The sequence below is a fragment of the Acomys russatus genome, chromosome 13, assembly GCF_903995435.1.
Source record: "Acomys russatus chromosome 13, mAcoRus1.1, whole genome shotgun sequence".
Classification (NCBI taxonomy): domain Eukaryota; kingdom Metazoa; phylum Chordata; class Mammalia; order Rodentia; family Muridae; genus Acomys; species Acomys russatus.
This window is the reverse complement of record NC_067149.1, coordinates 44,038,739-44,059,172: the sequence shown is the minus strand read 5'-3', so window position 1 is coordinate 44,059,172 and position 20,434 is coordinate 44,038,739. Positions and strand designations below refer to the sequence as shown.

The 20,434-nt window shown below is 48.6% G+C and overlaps 1 protein-coding gene across 1 annotated transcript; it reads left to right on the top strand.

Moving 5' to 3' along the window:
* Positions 1-819: 819 nt before the first annotated feature.
* Tmem72 (transmembrane protein 72) lies at positions 820-20,069 on the top strand. The gene is made up of 5 exons (XM_051155159.1): positions 820-1,300; positions 12,673-12,739; positions 16,719-16,790; positions 18,165-18,304; positions 19,546-20,069. The coding sequence occupies exons 1-5, from the start codon at positions 1,231-1,233 to the stop codon at positions 20,022-20,024; spliced, it is 828 nt and encodes a 275-aa protein (XP_051011116.1). The 5' UTR covers positions 820-1,230; the 3' UTR covers positions 20,025-20,069.
* The last annotated feature ends 365 nt before the right edge of the window (positions 20,070-20,434 follow it).

Genomic DNA, 20,434 nt, shown 5'->3' with positions numbered 1-20,434 from the left:
CTTATACCTCGTCTTAAGCATCAAATGAGCACACAGGTTCTTACAAGAGAGGGTAGGATATGGAATACAAGTTAATGATCAAACTATAGTAACCTTAGCAGTAAAATGTTTCCATTCATTAAACAACAAAGAAAGATGCAGGGTTGCACAGAGGTTTCTGCTACCCGTAAGGTTCATGAGCTTGCCCATTGGTTTGATTTTTGTCTTTCATCCCTCATGAGCAGACAAGGAATAGGTTTCAGAAAAGAGCTGACAAGAAGACTAAGACACAGGACTGTTCAGTCCACGGGATCAGTTGTGAAACAAGAGGCAGCAAAATCCTAAAGGGCCAGTCTTCGCGGCTGAGCAGGTCAGGGGGGCTCTCGGGTCCCTTCTGTTATGAGAACCGCAGTACAGGGAGATTTTTTTTTTCTTTACTCTGTGCCATAGTTGCTGAGGCTCACAGACAGCTTTGGGTTTCCCCAAGGTCACCCAGTTAATCATTCATAGAGCATGCTCCATGATTTCCCACAGCTCATATCCCGGATGCCTGTGAGGAACAGAAGAGGGTCTCTGCGTGCTGTGGTCTGAGCTAAAAAAGGGCAGAGTTCAAATCCCTCCCCCCATTATGAAATCATTTCAGGCCACCTCTACACAGAAGGAAAAAGCATGGAACTTGTTTTAAAAGTCGTTCCCACTGGTGATTTTAAATCATATTAATTCTATCTCTATCTCTACTATTTGGTCCAGATCTGCATGTGCCCAGTCTCCTCTAGGACCCCAGCAGGTGTGAGAAGTGGGTGTGACTTCTTGGCACAGCCTGATAAGGAAGGATTTAGACTCTAAGCTCTCCTGTTCCCTCCTCCCAGACAGAAGCAGTTAATTGCCAGCTCTAGGCTGTCTCCTGCCCAACCCTAATCGGCATGATCTCAGGCGGCTGCACCAAGGCTGAAGCAGCTCCAGGCTAGGCCAGGGCTGTGTGGAGCAAGGAGAGCATTCTTCCAAGATAATGATTAAGCTGAGCAGCACTTGGCAAGGGCACAGGCTGCTAAGCTAGGGAGGTGAGCCCTGTTCACACCTCAGCCAGGCTGTGGAGGCCAGCACCAGATCGGGAAGGCAGAGCCCAGAGGCTCAGGGGGCCCCCAGCCAACCCCTACAGCCTCCTGCTTATGAAAGGCATCCAAAGCATCTCAGATCCAGGGGAATCTTTGCAGCCTACTCTTCTGGGACTCTGCTCACCCCTCTGGCACCATGAAGCTCCAGATGTTCTGGACTGGCCTGGAATATACCTGCCGGCTCTTGGGCATCGCCACGGCTGCAGGTAAGATCCACCTCGTTTTTATCTACCGCCTCCTTGCTCAGAGACGCAACAGGGAAGGCTACTAGAGAAATGGTTCCTAGCCAGGAGATGGTGGGCACATCTGGCTGCATCTGCCTTTCAGTTTCTCCTTTGAGATGTGCGTGGGACCCTGGACCTCGGGAAAGCGGCAGGTGCAGCGTGAGCCGTAGGCAGGTGGAGAATAGTGAACCTTGGCATCTGGTGCTGAGACTCAGGCTGCAGCCCACACTCATGAGACCGTGGGAGCCGTCAGCATCCCCATCAGTGAGCTAACGGGTCTGGCCCTGCCCTCAGAGGGCTGTGAGGATAGCAAGTTGAAGTAGGGACTGGAGATGAAAGGTATAAAAGGCTGGGGAAAATGTGAAAATCGTACTGTTGGGTAGTTATAGAACTGGTCAGGTAAGGTTACCTTTGCTTTGTTCAGCAGTAGTCCTGTTTCATGCAGAGAGAATCTCACTGACAGAGCAACTCTGTCCTCAGGAGATTCTTGAGGTATAAAGATGGCAAACTTCCACAGGCCATCCCCACACCATGCTGATAAAATGCACTCTTGAAACCCAGTCCCTTTGCTACGGGCCATCTAGAGGTGCACAGTGTGGGGCTTAGAGGGACAGAAATCACCCGAGCTGCTCAGATGACTGGGCTTTCAGATGGTTAGCAAAGAAATGACTTCTGGTCCTAACCTTGACCTTAGCCACTCCAATCCAGAGGGGCAGAACCTATGCCAAGGAACTGGATAGCAACACTCTGAGCCATTTGCTCCAGCCACCAAGTCTCTGGGAGAAAAAAAGAAAACACACACATTAAATCCTTTTTTCTGCATCCACACAAAAGCTTTCTCAACAATCTCACCCCATCGAAAGGCTCCTCCAGTTCAAATCAGAGCAATGTGAGCCCAGCCTCGGGCCTCTCACGCACGCACAACCTTAGCCCGTCCTGTGGCACCTTGAAGGTGTGCTTCCTGACCTCTGTGATGGGTGCCTGTCCAGGAACAGCTCTTAGCAAACAACGTGTGGACAGTGGCTCTTGGGAGATGCCCTTATGATTTACTCCAGTGTTAGTGGGGATCCACATCATTCCTGGGGTACTAGGTTGGGTTCATGGCCAACCAGCTGTTGGGCTCTTTTGGCACTGGGGGCTATGAGTCAGAGCAGGCAAGGTCAAATTCCATCCCTCCTGCTTATTAGATGGAGCAAAGGAATTCAGATTGGAGCTATGACCTTGCCAAGGTCACACAAGAGGTCGGAGGAGCAATACCCTGAAACCTTGGTTCCTAGATTTTTTTTTTTTCCCCAACAGCACTAGACAACACCTCCCTGTATCCATAGGCAAAAGAATTGAGCTGCTCAGACCTGTGCAGATAGGCTGGCGGAAGAGACAGCTCTGGCTTCCTTCAGAACCACAATGCTTCCTACGCGTAGGCAATGCTCACAAAGGCCCCCAAGATACCCTTAAGATATCTCCAGGATGACAGTGTGAGCTAGCTACTCTCTACCACTGCTGCTCCAAGTCTCCTGTGTCCCCGCTACAGCGTGAGTTTTAAATGCATCCATTGTAGCCTTCAGGCGGCCAGAATCTCACAGCTAGAAGGCAGCCATACTCCACACAGTTACTACCTCCCTCGACCCGACAAGCTGCTTAAGGTGCACATATCCATCCTCCTAATGGATTGATTAGTGAGTCTCCTTTATCTCAACCTAAAGACAGCCTTTCACTCCACACACCCCCAGCACATGTGCACAGCAAGGCATATTGCACATCTTAACCACAACCCTCATCCCCGCTAAGAAGCTGCTGTTAATGCTAAAGACGGTCCTCCTGCTTGCCTTTGAGACAAGATCCAGGCTAAAAATAGCCACTGCTGTTGCCTTCTAAAAGGCCGAGCTTTCAATGACTATCCCTTGGGCTCTCCAGAGTGCTGGGCAAGTGGGAAGCTAGAGAGAGGCTCTGGTGCTCTCTGGCAGGTCTGGGGTTTCTCTTGACATCACTGGCCTTCAGGGCCTCTGCCCAGTGAGTGAGATTTGCAAATTCTTTATTCCCTTAAGCCTCTTTTGTTGAAATCCTCTGTTGTTGAAAAGTCCAGGCAACATTATAGGAACGTTGTTGCTAAAGGGGAAATGAGGCTTGAAGCAGAGCCCACAGAGACCCAGGTGGGTGGGGGGCATGTATGAGGCGCCCTTGTATATAAGCAGCATAGATTGTCCAGATGCTAGGCAGGGACTTCCAGAGTGTCACCTCCAGGGAGTGCACGGCTCCTGGGAAGTGTCCTTTGTGGACCCTGAAGACAGGCTCAGGGATGTCAGGCGTGCTATGGCTGTTCAAGCCCTGAAGAGAGGGCTGCTCAGCACACTGCTTCCTCTTGCTTGACTCTCCATTCATGAAGCATCACGGACTTTACTGCGCCACACAGAGCTCAAGCCCTGGATGCCAATGGTTCTCATCCTGGGGGTCGCGACCCCTCTGAGGGTCAACTGACCCTTTCATAGAGGTCACATGAGAATATCAGAAATGGTTACTTTACGATTCATAGCAGTAGCAAATTTTACAGTTATGAAGTTAACAACAAAAACAATTTTATGGTTGGGGGTTACCACAACATGAGGGTCGCATCGTTAAGTGGTTTTCAGGACAGATGCTGCGGCCAACCCAGAATAAACAAACCACAGGGGACAGATAGCACCTAGCCAGAGTATTTTCAAAATGAGAAAATCCTGCCCCTTGGAACGGTCATGTGGTTCCTTGGACATTACACACACACACGGCCTACTCTAATTTGGTCTTACAAAGTATTTCCCTGGGGTTTGAAGTCTTGCTTGAGGCCATGAGGGCTGTGTGTGCAGTGCGTGAGTGTGTGAGTGTGACCTCTAAATGGTTCGGTTGCCAAGACGTAGTGTAAGGGCCCTGACCACAAAGCAGACACACTGTGCACAGACCATGAGGCCTTGCCCTCCCTGTGCAGGTGTGAGAACATCTGCGTATCCATTGCTGAAAACAGACTCTCACTGCATTCACCGAGACACAGCAAACACATCCTGTGTGAGAACTTATGGCTCAGTGGAGGTGACTGACACCTTGTATGCGGTTCTGTTTTGTTTGGCTAGGTTTTTGTTTTAAGGCAGGTTCTATATATTTAGCCCAAGCTAGCCTCAAAGTTGCCATCTTCCTGTCTTAGTTTCGGGGATTATAGAGCTGTGGGGCATCTCACCCAGCTTGTGGTTGTTTTTAATATAGAGTGGACATCAGAAAGAACCTGGTAAGTGAATGCTAATGGGGCAGGACTCCGCAGCACAGGGCACTCTTCTGCCTCATGAGAAATGGCCTGTCTGATAAGGTTAGTTCCCAGCATTTGGATGAAAAGGCAGACTTATTCTCCTTTGAACTTCGCAGCACTTCGATCAGGGAACTCTCCAGTAACCCCTTACCCTGCCACAGGCCAGAAAAGGAGTGAGAAGAGCTCCCAAGTCAGTGCACAGATGCCCTGTCCAGTCCCCGAGGCCCAGGATTCAGGAAAGGAGGAGGATCCGGTCTTTGGGCCTTTATCTGGAAAGGAAGTCTTCCTCTTGCTGTCCCTACACACAAACGGGTATGGGCTTTCCCAAGAGTGATCTGTCTCCCAGGGGGAAAAAAATGTCATCAGTATTTCTTAGGGCCTCCCAACCTACCTCAGAACAAAAGGGTTTTTATGCTCAAAGTGTCTCTGTGCACCCCTGGACCCCACACCCTATTCAACCTCCCCACTCCCCACCCCTGAACCCCAATGTGTGCACAGGTGTACATACACACACACACAAGCATGTGCACGCATGCGCGCACGGGCACACACACACACACACACACACACACACACACGTGCATGCACACTTGCTCTTATCTCTATTTGATTCCTCCAGCCTCTGTTTAATAGTAGCTGGCAATTACGTCATTGTTGGCATCTTCACCAGGGGCCAAGCCCTGTGCTACTTGCCTTCAATGCAGAACCTCATTCCATCCTTTGTGTTGCCCACTAAGGCCTCACTGTGCCCGTCACTGAACCCACTGCCCTGCGAGGGACACTAAGGTGAACGACGACCACGGGATGAACTGAAGCATTGGGCTCAAGGCCGCCTGCCAAGGACGCAGGGAGGCAGAGTCCAGCTGATGGGCAGCTGTTCTTGAGACCCTGCTCTTAATCCGTGTCCTCCGCCTGAGTAAGGGTTAAAGTGTTGTGGGTGAAAGGAATGGGAAAAGCCAGGTGCTGCACTAGAGCCTGGGTGGAGAACCAGAGAACTTACTCATAATTGCACACTCAGGGGAGTAACCTCCCGAGGCCCAGGAGGTGCCTGCAGTTACCTGGGGTAAAGCTAGTCAGTGTAACATCAGCCTTGACTTTTCTCTTCCTCAGTAGATTTAAGTTTCACAAGTAGCTACAATTCAAGGGAAGGTACAGTGGTTTCATTTCCCAACCAGCTTTAGTCTTCTATCTCGTAGGGGCATGCTTCTCTGTACTTTAAGGACTCTAAGATGTTGGATTTAAGAAGAAACAGAAAGAATAGTAGAGAGACCCAGTCAGAGCCACTCCATGGTCCACTCCTATGACTCTACCCTGGGTCAGTCCTGACTGTGCACAGGCCCAGTCAGGGCGCAGGGCTGTGTTGAGCATAGGCATGACAGTCTCGCAGCAAACACTACAGTTAAGTACACCAAGTGCTTCCTGAAACTGAAGAAGACACTGCTATTTAAGCTGTCTGTTGGTTCCCTACTCTCAATAGTCTGTGTGCATATGCATGACACATCTGATCACCCCAAAGATCTCCAGCTGAGTCCATTCTTGGACCCTGTCTGCATATATATCCAGAAAGAAGGCAGTAGAACCTCCCACTTGTGTGTCCTGAGGTCCAGAGCTAACGCATACTTCAGTGTTGCTATTGTTCCTACACCCCCATAAAGGCCTGAAGACTGTAGAGCTGAGTTTAATGGGGAAACTGAGGCTTCCTGTCCAGGTGGCTTGTCTGCCTAGGCACACGGTAGCAATCCAGGCCATCCTAAGGGCTGGGCGTAACAGAAGAGAGCCAAAGGAATGCAGGGATGCCCAAGCAAAGCTGGTGTGGGCGACTTGCTTGTCAAACTAAAGTCCTGTTTCTCCCAAAGCAAGTGCTCAGAGTCAGTCTGCGATCACTTGAGGCTGGTTTTGTTTATTTGTTTGTTTGTCTTGTTATGACCCATTAACCTGAATCTCTATTTAATAGACACAGCTACCTGCTAAATAGCAGCATTCCTTACCACACTCTTCAAATATACAAATGACTTACAAATATATAGATCAGAACAAAAGCAGCATTTAAGATCCAGGTGGTCTCACCTCTTAACAAGTACAACAAATGCCTGGTTTCACACCAGTCTTGGTCAAAGCCCTCAAAACAAATGCTTTCTAAGTAACCACCTAGGGCCCTGCCTGCTAATTTCTTCATCCCTGCCTCCCCAATTTTGTGTGTTTATTTAGTTTTACCGTATGAACGTGCTGTCTCACATGTGTGTCTGTTTACAATGTGTGTACCTGGTCCCTGTGGAGTTCAGGAAAGGGTATCAGATCCCTGGCACAGGAATTACAAGAGGCTGTGAGCCACTGTGTGGGTCCTGGGCCACCGTTCTAACCTCCTGTCTCCACTGCATGCTAATTTCAACCATTCTTAAATGCAGATCTGCATGACTACCTCCTGCCATTGAAGAAATCGTGTACTCCAACATGTCTGCAGGGGATTTTTGTCCCAGTGAGGTTACAAAATGTTTCCAGTTTTCCCAAATGAACCTTTTTTTTTTTTTTCCTGGTCTGATTGTCTTGAGGAATATTCTTCCTGCCTACCTCCTGCCTCGCAGCAACAGGATTGGGGTCAAACGTTTCTTCCTTTATTCTTTATATCTGTGTCTTCCTTCTTAGATTTAGAGTTGGGATGTGAAAAGTTACAATTCATTTCCTCTGCAAAAGTTTGGTGTTTCCATCTTACACAATATGTACGCATATATTTAGGAGCCAAGACCACCACCCCAGAGCACTGCATGTGATCTGACCAGGGAGGCAAACTAGTAAACACATTCCACCACCTCATGCCTCTGTGACGGGCACCACCCCTGTACTACACCCTCCCACATAAACTCTTTAAGCCTAGGTTTCCCATCTACAGAACAGGGACAACAGCCGGCTCTACCCTGGGGCTTTAGAGAAGCAATGACTCAAAATGAAAACTGCTGCCATCAATCCCAGCTGAGAGCAGGCATATTCCAGAAGCCTGTTCAGGAAACAAAGTCTGTAGGTCATGAACAACTCACCCCTCTTGAAGGATAAAGAGGACACAGAGAAACAAGGCAACAAGTGACCCAGGAAACTGGAATGAGCATAGGGGATGAGCTTATAAGGCCTCATCCAGCTGCACACTTGCATCACATCTCGAGCTGGGGTGATGGTGATGGCAGCAGAGGTGGGCAGTAGTGGCTTTGAGACAGGATCTCACTCTGTAGTTCAGGCTGTTCTGGAACTCACTGTGCCGTTTGAGCTGGACTTGAATTTCTGGCAATAACCTCACTCAGCCCCTTGTGTGCTGGGATTACACGCGTGACCTCCACGGAGCATAGCTATTTTTTTTTTCCTTTTCATTGCATTTATTTTTTAAAAGCTCAAAGATTTAAGGAAAAAGTATGCTGCAGGAAGTTATTATTGGTGATGGCAATGGTGACGACGATGATGATGATGATGATGATGATGATGATGATGATGATGGAATATTGAACTGTGGACAATTTTGTTAGGAAGAATAGAGGTCCTGCCATACCAGGCTATCTCATTTGACACAAGTAGTCATGGTCTTTCATTTTCAATAATTTTTCTTTCCAAGCAGTAAAAAAAAATAGTGTTTTCAAGGAGGAAGCCTATAGTCACAGCCTACTATGGTTGGTATTTACTTAGAAATACTGGCTCCCAGTATCTCCATCAAACAAAAATACTTGTATTTCAGAGCATAGCTATTTCTATACCATGTGCAGTATGCAAACTAGAAAGAAGGGGCAGCTCTGTTCTTATTTTCATGGGGTTACAGTTCTTTTTCATCCTCTTTGCATATATTTACTGAAAACATAATGGCTTCATCATAACATTTTATACATTTAATTTCTACGCTTTGTCCATATCCATCTGCCTATTAATCTTTCTTGTCTTTCCATGGTTCTGTCCCCTGGACACATACCTTTCCCTGTAGAGTCCTTCTCTTCTATTTTCATTGTGTTTGTGTGTGTGTGTGTGTGTGTGAGAGAGAGAGAGAGAGAGAGAGAGAGAGAGAGAGAGAGAGAGAGAGTTCACATATGAATAAATAAGCTTTGCTTATTTAGCCTTACATTATAATCTCTAATTCTATTTCTTGTTCAACAAATGGCACAATTAATTCTTCTTTCAGGCTGAACAAAAGCCCACTGTGTACATGTACCAACCATCCAAGTGAGCCATTTTTTCTTTTCTGGTCTGATTGTATGGAAGGACACCTAGGCTGGTTTCATAGCTTGGCTTCTGTGAGTAGGTCAGTAACAGGCATGCATGGTACCCCTGTGATATGGCGACTTAGAGTGTAGACCCAGAGTGTTTCTGAATGGATCTCATGGTGCTCTATTTGAGATTTCTGGAGGAACCTCCACACTAATCTCCACAGTGGATCTGCTGGTGGACAGCTCCACTGGCAGCATCTAAGCATGTCTCTTCCTTTCGCAGCACCCTCGTCAGCATTTCTTTGTTTCCTTGGTGATGGTCATTCTCTCTGGGCTGAGATAGGATCTCTATGAGGTTTGCCTTTGCATTTCCTGAGCTGGCAGTTCTCTCCACTGTCCGAACAACACAGGTGCACAGGTGCACAGCTGCACCCCAGCACCCTAGCGCCCAAGGTTGAGGAGAGAGCAGGAAGCCTTGTGGTAGTCAAGGTCAAGGTCAGATGAAGACCTATGGCCTCTGCTGTGGAATCAACCTCCTTATTTCCTAGCACCAAGAAAACTGTCGTTCAGAAGAGCAAAGAGACACATTGGTTTTGAACACTGAGAATGAATAAGAAGCATATATTCTTGGGTATTCCTAGCCAAGACCAAGAAGAAAATGTTTTCTGAGTCCTCATGAGGAAGATGCTGTTCTAATGGGAGACGATCTCCTCAGTAGTACTCAGTAGTGCAGGATCCCGCCCAGCAGCCTCATCTATAAAAACTGATATATCAGCCCAGATTGTTTCCCAGGAGAACTCTACCCTCTACCGGTATTTGATGAAGACATGATATAATTCTATGTAAACTCCTACAGCAGGAAATGATCTCCAACTTATGTTATAGACTCTTGGCCTTCACACAGGCAACTAGTATATAAAAGGTGCATCTTTAATGTGTGGTATATAAACAATTAAATGTTCATTTTTACAAAATCACCCATCTATACTTATTTCTTATTTTTTAAAGGCTCAAAATGAATCATAGACCTAAGACATACATCTTAAAGCAATAAAACTCCTAGACAATAGGATGAGATCTCTGTGTTGATGTAGGCTGAAATTTCTAAGTTCGGTACCAAAGGTTCAGTCTGTAGTAAAAAGAATTAAAACAATTTTTCTGATTGGATCCCATCAAGATTTTAGAACATTTCCCCTTTAAAATATAGTGTCGGAAACCAATACAAAATGCAACTGACGGCAAATGTGAAAAGGCATTCCACGCCCTTAGTCCTTGGAAAAATGCAAATGAGGAACACAGTGAGAAACCATGCGTGTGTCTTAGGATGACTAGACTTAAAAAGACCGAATCATTGGCAGGACTGTGGAATTCCCCTCGTGCACTCCTAGTGGGAATGCAAACAGCGCACTCACTTTGAAACAGTTTGACACTTTCCTCAAAAGGTGCACATGCTGCTTCCACGTGGTCCAGTTATCCCACTGCCAAGCATCTTCCCAAGAGATAATAAGGCACTTAGCCGTGCAAAGGCCGCATATAAACACCCACAGCAGCTCAATTCGTAATATCCAAAACTAGAAGCAACCTAGTCGTCCATCAGTGTGTGAGTTACAAACAAAGTGAGGTGCATGCATCCTCATTAGTCAGCAATACCAGTCGGCCATAGATTTGCATGAATTACTGATGTACATACTACAGCTAAAATAAATCTGGAAATATCTGTGTGAATGTAGCAAATAGCTCCAAGTACCCACTATCCAGTACTATTTGTCTTAACTCACAGGAAGCATAAACAAGTCCCTAGTGATCACTAGCTGTTAAGATAGACCACAGAAAGAGACGGCAAGATTTCACTGATGTGATACCTGAAGACTTCCAGAGAGATAACGATGTCCATTCTCTTCAGGAGTGATGCTTTCAGGGGTGAAGACATATGCCAGTGTTTATCACACTGCACCTGAATGAAACATGTGCAATTTGTCACACACAGGTCAGGTAGGCCTCACTAAAGCTGTCACTGAAGGCGCGTGTTATCTTGCTTAAGTGATGTCCTCAAGCAGCTGAAAACTTCAGTGGCATACAACCATAAACTTTAGGTCATCTCCCATCTGGGTGAGTAGGCTAGGCAGCTCTGTTAACATTGGCTGTCTGCCTTTCTCTACCTGGAGGCCAGACAGCTGATGGCTTATCTAGACTGGCCTCGGCTGTGATGATAAGGTAGTTCTGTCCCCTGTGTCTCTCATAGTCTAGTGGGAAGAACAGGTGGTGGCAGAGACACAAAAGAGTGAGTTCTCAAGCCCCCAATTTATGTCTCTGCTTGCATTTTGTCTGCAAAATGCCATTGCTCAGAGAAAGTCACAGTGTGACTGGGCAAAGAGAGACAACCTTTTCCACAGCCAAGGAATGACTAAGTCACATGATGAGAGGTGTGGCTACCAAGTGTAAGACCAGGGGCATAACTGCCCCTGTCACAGGAACTGCTACTGAGCTAAAGCCAAACCGGACACCCCAAATGGTGGCTTTCACCTGTGGGTCATCCTTAAAGACTCTACTAGGGGGGGTCTGGTGATGTAGGTAGGTGGCCAAGAGTTTGCCTAAAGTATACAAGGCCCCAGATTTGCCCACCCCCAAGCCCAGAAAGGGCAGGGGGTGCAGAGAAGGGAAAGAAAAAGAATCTAGAACAAAATGGGTGAATTCAACCTCCTTGAGGAAAGTCTCCCCAAACAGCCTGATTAGAAGAACTAAACAATAAATGCCAAGGATTCCTTAAAAACTCTACTGACTGCGTGTCTAGAAGTTTCTACCATAAATGCAGACCTTTCGCCACGCTCCTTTTCCACCCTTGCTTACCTGTGTCTGCTGCCTGAACCTCAGTACACAGGAAGCCTCCAGGCCACGCTCGGAATCTTCTGCGGCTTCCTCTGTGTTAACAAACCTATCATCCCACTGAACGCATAGCAACTGGCTCAACATCTCTGCCCCTGCCCTTGAGAAAGCACCAGCATGTGTCAAGGTGGCAATAGGAATTCTGCTTTAGCACCTGTTGGAGTGTTGTGAGGTCAGCGACAATGGCTAAGGGAGTTATGGTAAGAGCTAGCCTGTTCTTACCTGCCCTCTCAAGAGGAACTAATGTGCCTGTTTTCATATTTTTGCTTCATTAACAAATGTACTCAATGCAGACAAAGGGTTCTTCCCCACTCATTGACATTGCTCATTGATTTTCTATCTCGGATCCTTCTTGAAGCCTTGTCAATACACAAAGAGCCCACAGGTCCGATCTTTCTCTTGTGTGCCATGCTCTATCACTCTGAGAGGAGGTCAGAGGGGCTTAGGCCAACATGGGAGTCAGTATCTCCTTAAATTTACAGTGGGCAACCTTTTAAATTCTGAGTGAGTACTTTCTTGATTATGAGAGCCACCTTCAGAATGAATATCTCCTTAACTCTAAACTGAGCACCTTCTGAATTTTTAGGTTGACTATCATATGTATGTGGATACCACATACGAGCTACACGCTCAGTGATCCAGGCAAGAGAGTGCAATTTCAGGAACTTTCACCCATGGTAAGGCACAAAACACATACACTGGCCTGGCCCAGGAATGGCAAGAGACTTGGAAGCCATCACAGAGACTAGCCGTTGGCCTTCGTTGGGGCAATCTCTAGGGCATGTGGACTGAGGTTGGCTTCTGTACTCTGGGGTTGGGGGGTTCTCCAGGCTCTTCCTGGGGTTTTCAGGGACTGCCTGGAACTCTTCTTATTCCCTTTACCCAACCACAGTTGTCAGTACTCATGGAAGGGGACCACCCTGGCTCTCAGGCTGAAAACTAATACCTCAGCCAACAGCCCTCACAGAATAGCGCTATGGAGTCTTGTACCCAGACCCACTATCCCATCTCCTCTTTCCCTGCAGTGTTGATCGGAGTGGGCACCGAGACCTTCCTCCGGGGGCAGTTCAAAAGCCTGGCCTTCTATCTGCTGTGAGTATGTATACCCACACTCTCCCTGCCTACATGCTCTCCCTGCCTGCATGCTCTCTCTGCCTGCATACTCTCCCTGCCTGCATGCTCTCCCTGCCTGCATGCTCTCTCTGCCTGCATGCTCTCCCTGCCTGCATACTCTCCCTGCCTGCATGCTCTCCCTGCCTGCATGCTCTCTCTGCCTGCATGCTCTCCCTGCCTGCATGCTCTCCCTGCCTGCACACTCTCTCTGCCTGCATGCTCTCCCTGCCTGCATGCTCTCTCTGCCTGCATACTCTCCCTGCCTGCATGCTCTCCCTGCCTGCACACTCTCTCTGCCTGCATACTCTCCCTGCCTGCATGCTCTCCCTGCCTGCATGCTCTCCCTGCCTGCATGCTCTCCCTGCCTGCATGCTCTCTCTGCCTGCATACTCTCCCTGCCTGCATGCTCTCCCTGCCTGCATGCTCTCCCTGCCTGCATGCTCTCCCTGCCTGCATGCTCTCTCTGCCTGCATACTCTCCCTGCCTGCATGCTCTCCCTGCCTGCATGCTCTCCCTGCCTGCATGCTCTCCCTGCCTGCATACTCTCCCTGCCTGCATGCTCTCCCTGCCTGCATGCTCTCCCTGCCTGCATGCTCTCCCTGCCTGCACACTCTGTTCCAGCTCCCCCTGTGTCTGCCTACAGAGTAGCACATACACTCACTCCTGCATCTGCCTACTCTCCCACACATCCACTGGTCCATTACTCGCCCATGAATCCACCTCATTCATACTTCCTGCATACTAATACACCTACCCTCATGCAATCACTCATCTATCCACCCACCCACACACCAACCAACCTTTTGACCTACTCATTCAACCATCTACAGACTTGCCTACTCACCTACTTACCTAGCCACTTATTCCCCCATCCATCCATCCATCCATCCATCCATCCATCCATCCATCCATCCACCCTACCCATCTACAGACTTGCCTACTCACCCACTCACCTACTTATTCCCTTATCCATCCATCCCACCCATCTACCCACCCATTCACACATCCATGCATCTCTATGTAATCACCTCCTTATTCAGAGTATATGGAAGGATACTGGCTGACTCATAGGATCTTCCTAAACTAGAACTTACCTTAGAAGCTTCTGTGGCTACACCTCTGGGATGGAGTGGAGTTAGCATGGGAAGTAGGTTGCTCTGTGTTACTCTGTGTAGACAGACAGAGGGGGAGCTGGAACAGAGTGTACAGAAGGATATAGATAGATAGATAGATAGATAGATAGATAGATAGATAGATAGATAGATCTTGACCTTTGCCCTGGGCATCATTCTACCCCCTACTTCAATGTGGGTTCTCTGCTGCCCCTAGAACCTCATATCTGCCACCTCCCAGATGCAATCCACTTTCAGAGCTCTATACCTCCCTGTCTTTACATGTCTATACTGACAACTTACCTCTTGACACTTGGCTGCTCCTGGGAACTTCTGGACCTCTCTACTACCTAGCCTTCCTGCTATGTGTACCCACAGAGCACCCAAGTGCACACACTACATCTCATTGAGCTTGAGGCACAGTCTGCCTGGGTCCCTGCAGTCAGGTTGAGCCTGCCTTCTCTATAAACACTGATAACTCGCCAGCGTGCTTCAAGCCAGAAAATGTGAATACCTTCTGCCCTCAATGCTACTTCTTCCTTGGAGCTCTTCCTTATCTTGAGGGCACTCAATGCTCAGGTTGGCATTCTTAGGTCCATTCCAGCCTCAAGTCTCCCTGCCCCCCACACTCACTCAGTTTTGTTCTCTGATACCCATAAATCAGCACTAGTGTCTTGTGTCTATCCTGACACACACACACACAAAAACAAAACAAAACAAAACAAAACAAAACAAAAAACCTTACAGAAATTCTGAGTGAGTTACTTACCCATCAAGTCTTAAAAATTCCCTCTGCCCCAGGCTGTAGGAAATGCCTCTACTGAGAGTTTCTACAAAATGCATAGCTTTGGGTACATCTTAGTCACCGGATCTCCAGAGTTTGGAGGTGGCTCCCATCTTGTACCTGACACTGATGAGCTGTGTATCCCTGGCCAAGGGTTTTACCCTCAGCTTCCTCATCCATAACTGACATTAGTATAACTGCTGGTCATAAAAGTGTTGCAATGGCCAAGGTAGTTGGCTTCTCTAAGGCTTCTAGAATTGTCATTGGCATATTTCAATCATTATGTCCCTATCATTTTAAAACTAAGAGGTAAGGATTGAACAGATGCTGAGATCCTAGGAGAGCAGGCCAAAGTAGAGATTAAATCCTATAACCACAAAGAGAGGAAAAATAGCATCTATGTAAGGGTAGTTGCATGCTCAGCACAGCTCTGAGGGACTTGTAGACATCTACTCATCTAATTTGTAATAATTTCATCTGTGAAGCCTTAACAGTTAACCCTGGCTTACAAATGAGAAACTGAGTCACAAGAAGGCCAAGTTTCTACCTACGCATATAGGTTAGCTGATTAGTAACAGAAGCAGGACCAGTGACTCTAAGGAGACTGTGGTCCTGAACTCCTGTCACATCTATCTACTCTCACTAGCTTTTACTCTGATGGGTATTCACAGGGCACCCTCCCATAAGTCCTTCCCAGGGTGGGCCCAGGTCTCACGTGGTAATTATACAAGAAATCCTTTTGAATATTGTAGATTAGTGACTCTACCACTGTAATAACAAGACTTCATCAAACAGTTGACAGAGGGAAGGAGAGGTCTTCCAAGGAGGTCTAGCTTATGCAAAGGTCCTGCAGTACCTGCCAACAATGTGGGTATTCATAAAGGAATTTACATGGCATGCCATTTCAATTATATGGGCCAGAAATGTTCTTCAAACAGAAATTGAAATTCTATTCATGAGAATAGAATATATAAATATTTATATATTCTGCTATATAAAATTGGTAGAACTTAGGCAGAAACCCATGATTTCACATCTGCCCCAGGAGATCCTGGTTTTAGAATGCTTGGAGCACAAACATTCTGAATCGGGACAAGAATTTTCACATGATGTGCCACAGAACCCTTGGCAGCCTGGTGGTGATAAGGGAGGCACAGGAGAGGCAAGCCAGCGAGTCAGGAAGGCCAACGGTCCAAGGAGCCTGAAGCCATGTGAAGCCAGAGAACGGAAGTGAATCTGAAGGCATTTTGGCAAGCACTTAACAGCTCTTGGTGGGTGGACTGTTGGAATAAAGATAGAGGAGGGGGCTCATCAGGACAGCCCTACTTTACTTTCTACTGCTGTGATAAAGACCAAAAACAACTTGTCGAGGAAGGGATCTATTTAGCTTATACGTCCACACCACAGTCCATCATGAATGGACGTCACAGCAGGAATGCAAGGCAGGAACCTGGATGCAGGAACTGAAACAGGGACTATGGGGGAGAGCTGTTTGCTGGCTTGTTCTCCATGGCTTGCTCAGATTGCTTTTTTTTTTTTTTTTTACACAATGCAGGACTACCTGCCCAGGGGTAGCGCCGCCCACAGAGGCCTGGGCTCTCCCATATCAATCACTGGTCTAGGAAAAGTCCCACAAACTTGCCTACAGGCCAGTCTGATGGAGGCATCCTCTCAATTGAGGTTCCCTCTTCCCAGAAAACTGTAGCTTGTGTCAAGATGACATAAACCTAACCACATGGCAGTCAACTTTAAGACTAGGCCAGCAGGCAGAGAACAAGCCTTCTGGTTACTTCTTGACATTCGCCTGCTGGCCTTTGCTTCTTCCTCACCTCTGCTCCTAGCACCAGCTACTCCAGTACAGACCTGCATGCCACCCAGGCAGCACTAGAGGGATGTTTGAGGGAGACACAAAAGATGGGGGCAGGGATCCTGGCCAGTGTGTCAGCGGAGATGTCTGAGAACCAAAGGAGCGCAAGCAGACAACTGTGATAAATCCGTGAGGGCGGGGGGGGGGGGGGGGGACCAACAGGGCTAGCCTCCCAGTCTTTTTATTCATCCACAGGTTTACAGGAGTCACCATCTCCATGTGTGAAGGGACCTACTTTGTGGCCCAGCTGTTAGCCATCTGCTTCAAGTGAGTAGCCCCGGGAGTGAACTTTACAAGCTTTCCCATCCCAGCCCCAATCTGTGGGGCCATGGCTGAGGTTGTCCTGTTTCTGAGGCCACTGTGGATTGGTTTTTCCTTCCAGAAGCAGCAAGCACCAGCCTGGAGACAGCATAGGTCAACACAGCTCAGCCACCTGCTTTCTGTGTTCTTGGCTAGACAGTCAGGGCCTGCCTTTACCCAGACTCCATTCCAAAGTCAGCTTTCCCTACCCCAGGACATTCAGTCTCTGGGCCTGCATCCAGACTGTCCACTACAGGTGGAGGACCCTGCAGGAGGCTCAGCTTACAGGGAACTGAGCTGTGCATGGAAACTAGTTCTGCCTCTTCCAGCATTCAGACCACAAAGGCCCTGCACTGTCCAGCCAGTGTTCAATGTATAAAAATGCTCATGAGTGTTGTAAGGCTCAGACCCTGGACTGGGGCTAACAGAGCCCAGATAGGTTCCCAAATAGTCAGTGGGGCGGGGCATCGCTAATACTTGCTTCTGTGGCTCAGCCTCTGGGTGGCTGGATTCTACCTCAAAGGATTCTTGACATTGCAGAAATGTGAAGGAATGTTTTAGTCTCAAAATCCTCTCCTACCTCACCAGGACACATCTGCTCAATGTGTGTGTTCATGTGCACACATACCCCAGACTGACACCAGAGGGCACCAGTGAGCTGTACCTAGTGCCAGCGAACATGCTGCTCAGAGCTTGAAGAGTCCAAGGACAGGCATTGTCTCACTTTGAAACCTGGAGGCTGTGTCCCTGAAGAAATCTGCTCAGTATCATGGGGACACATGGTGGTCCTCATGTGTCAGTAAAAAGAAAAAGAAAGAAAGAAAAAGTGAAGCTTTCCCAGGCCATTTCTGTCCTGTGCCAGGCAAGGTACAGCAAGCATGGTGCCATTGAACCCCAGCCTGCTTGTTCTTTGTGCAGTGTTCAGTCCCACAGCGGTCCCAGGAGGGAGTACAGTCCTCTGTACTGCACACCATCGCTGGTCCATTGAAGACTCTCCCCTCCCCCCAAAGCCCCAAGACTTCCATCAACTCTATTTTCCTGTTCGCCAAAATCAAGACCAAAATAAATTAATTAATAAAATAAATTAAAAGTCAGGGAAGCCTTTTGTAAAAACCTGTGGGCCCTCCTGAGTGGCTCAAGCAAGCCTCCTAACCATAGAGGCCACAGTGAGGACCCTGGGCTTCTGTGACTCCAACCCCTGCAGATACTCAGCCAGGGGCCATTGAAGAAATCACAGATACTGCAGGACTCTGCCTCAGGCTCCCACAGCCTTCTAAGGAGCTGTGACTTCCCTGGAACGGTTTCCACTAACCTGCTAACCCTGAACCTCCCCTCCCCCAGGTGTCAGCCGGGGTCTCTGGCACACAGAGCAAGGGAGAAGGCTCGCTGGCTGGGCTGCTTCCAGAAGTTCCTCGCCTACATGCTGCTGTCAGTGGCCTGTTTCCTCCACCCTGTCCTGGTCTGGCATGTGACCATCCCAGGTAGGAGCACCAGAGGTAATGGAAGTATGTGGGCCCTGCATAGGTGTGACCTGAGTAGGAGGACCAGGTCCTGTCTCCCAGAGCCCCCACCAGCCTGAATGCCCTCTCTGACCCTGCATGTGAGCATGGCTGTCAGATGTTCACCATGCTGACCAAGCAGCAGGAACATTCTGAGGTGAAGCCCCCTGCCCCTGCACACAGCCATCCAGAGGCTGAACCCTTGGTGGGACCGTGGGTTGTCTTCTCGCTGACCAATTTCAAGCAATGAGATGGCTAATCCTCAACCCTTCTACATTTCCCCAGTACCTACCCCTTCAGCTCTAACTTGCAGGCTTGGGTTAGGAGGGTACTTTTATGGGACCCCAGAACTGACGTCTTCACCTCCGCACGTCCATCTCTTCCCCTCTTTTCCACAGTCCTCCTGTTCCTTCCTCCTTACTTAGATATACACTGTGCCCCTCCAAGAGCCCGTTTGAAATACCAAAAGACTCCCCAGCCTAAACTAAAGGAGACTAAGCTGTCTTCTTTAGCATATGTGCCATGATCCTAAAGAAAGTCATAGAAGGATTCACCCTGACATCGAGTAAGCCACAAGCCCTGTTCCCTGAAGAGGCAGACTGAAGAGACCTCGGAACTGGTGGCCATTGGCAGTCAGATACCTGCCTCCCAATAGATGGGCTATGCTCTTTGCAGGAGACCGTAGCAGAGGGTCCACAGGCTAGCCCAGATGAGCCATGGACAGTGTTCTTCCCCAAGTTTACTTGATGGGGACTGGAGGAATCTCCACATTTCTAGGAGTAAGAAGATATCCAAAAAATTCAATATTATCCACAACAGAATCCATATCATCCAAGCCATGCCTGGCCCAGATAATCCACCCTGAGAGGGAAGCTGAGAGTGGTGATATAAGTCAGGCAGTCAGTACCAAGACCAACTCTGTATATGAAGGGGACTTGGTGCATAGAGATCAGAAGGGTTCCCCCAACAGGCAGACAGAGCCTTCTTTGGTACCCTGGCCCCATCACGGAGCACCGAACCTATTTTAACCTTTTAGCCTTGCCATGTCATCAAGTCAGCCTCTGAGTCTAATGTGGGCGTGTGAAGGCTGGACCTATCGGGGATGCTGATCACGGCTGTGCAGCCTGGTACAGCAGTGGTACTGTGGAGAGAAAGGCGTGGGCAGCCTCGGGTTTCTCCGTTGCACGTGGGTACAGTATCTTGACCTCCCAGATCTCTTCCAGGCTCCATGCTGATCATCACTGGCCTGGCCTACTTCCTGCTGAGCAAGCGGAAGAAAACAAAGGCTGTTCCAGAGGCGCTGGCCCCCACGGAGCAGTACACAGACCCTTCCAGCAGCGTTGTGAGCACCACAGGCTCTGGGGACACTGAGCAAACCTACACTTTCCATGAAGCCCTCAAGGAGGGGCCTGGCTCCTTCTTCATCCACGTGAAGAGCGTTCTGAAGGGGACCAAGAAGCCACGTGTCCTGCAGACCCAAGACACCCCAATGGAACTGGTGCTGGAGTCAGCTGACTCCTTGGCCAAGAAGAAGCAGGTACACTTTGAAGACAATGTAGTCAGGATCATCCCAACCCTCACTGAAGGTCAGGGTGACAGTGACAGTGGACCAGAGGAAACCAGCTCTGACACGACTCCCATTATCCCTCCCTCCCGGACCCCACTCTTCCTGCCGTCTCTCATGGCCACTGACCTGTTCTGAGCTTCTCAGCTAGAGGTCTACAGATGGATGGACCTGCCAGAAGACTCCTAACAGCCATGGCTCCTGCAGGGAACTCGGGGTCTCCACTGGTCAGCTACTCATTTCCCAGTGGTACCTGAGGTAGTATACCAGGCCAGATCTGTGGAGACCTCCAGGAAGGCACGAATGAAGCCTTGTCCTATGGTATCAACAAAGGCTCCTTCTTCTTGGCTAGGGTTGGGGAAAGAGACCATGGCTCCATTCTCCACAAGGCTGCTAACCCAACTTGCTAAGCCCTAAATGAACAGAAGACAACAAAGCAAGGACCCTGTGGTGCATTTTGTCTGTGTTGCAGCCTACCAATGCTGAAGGCCCAGGGGCGCATCGGTAGGATAAGCAAGATTGCTCAGGGTAGATATGGGCAAGAAAGC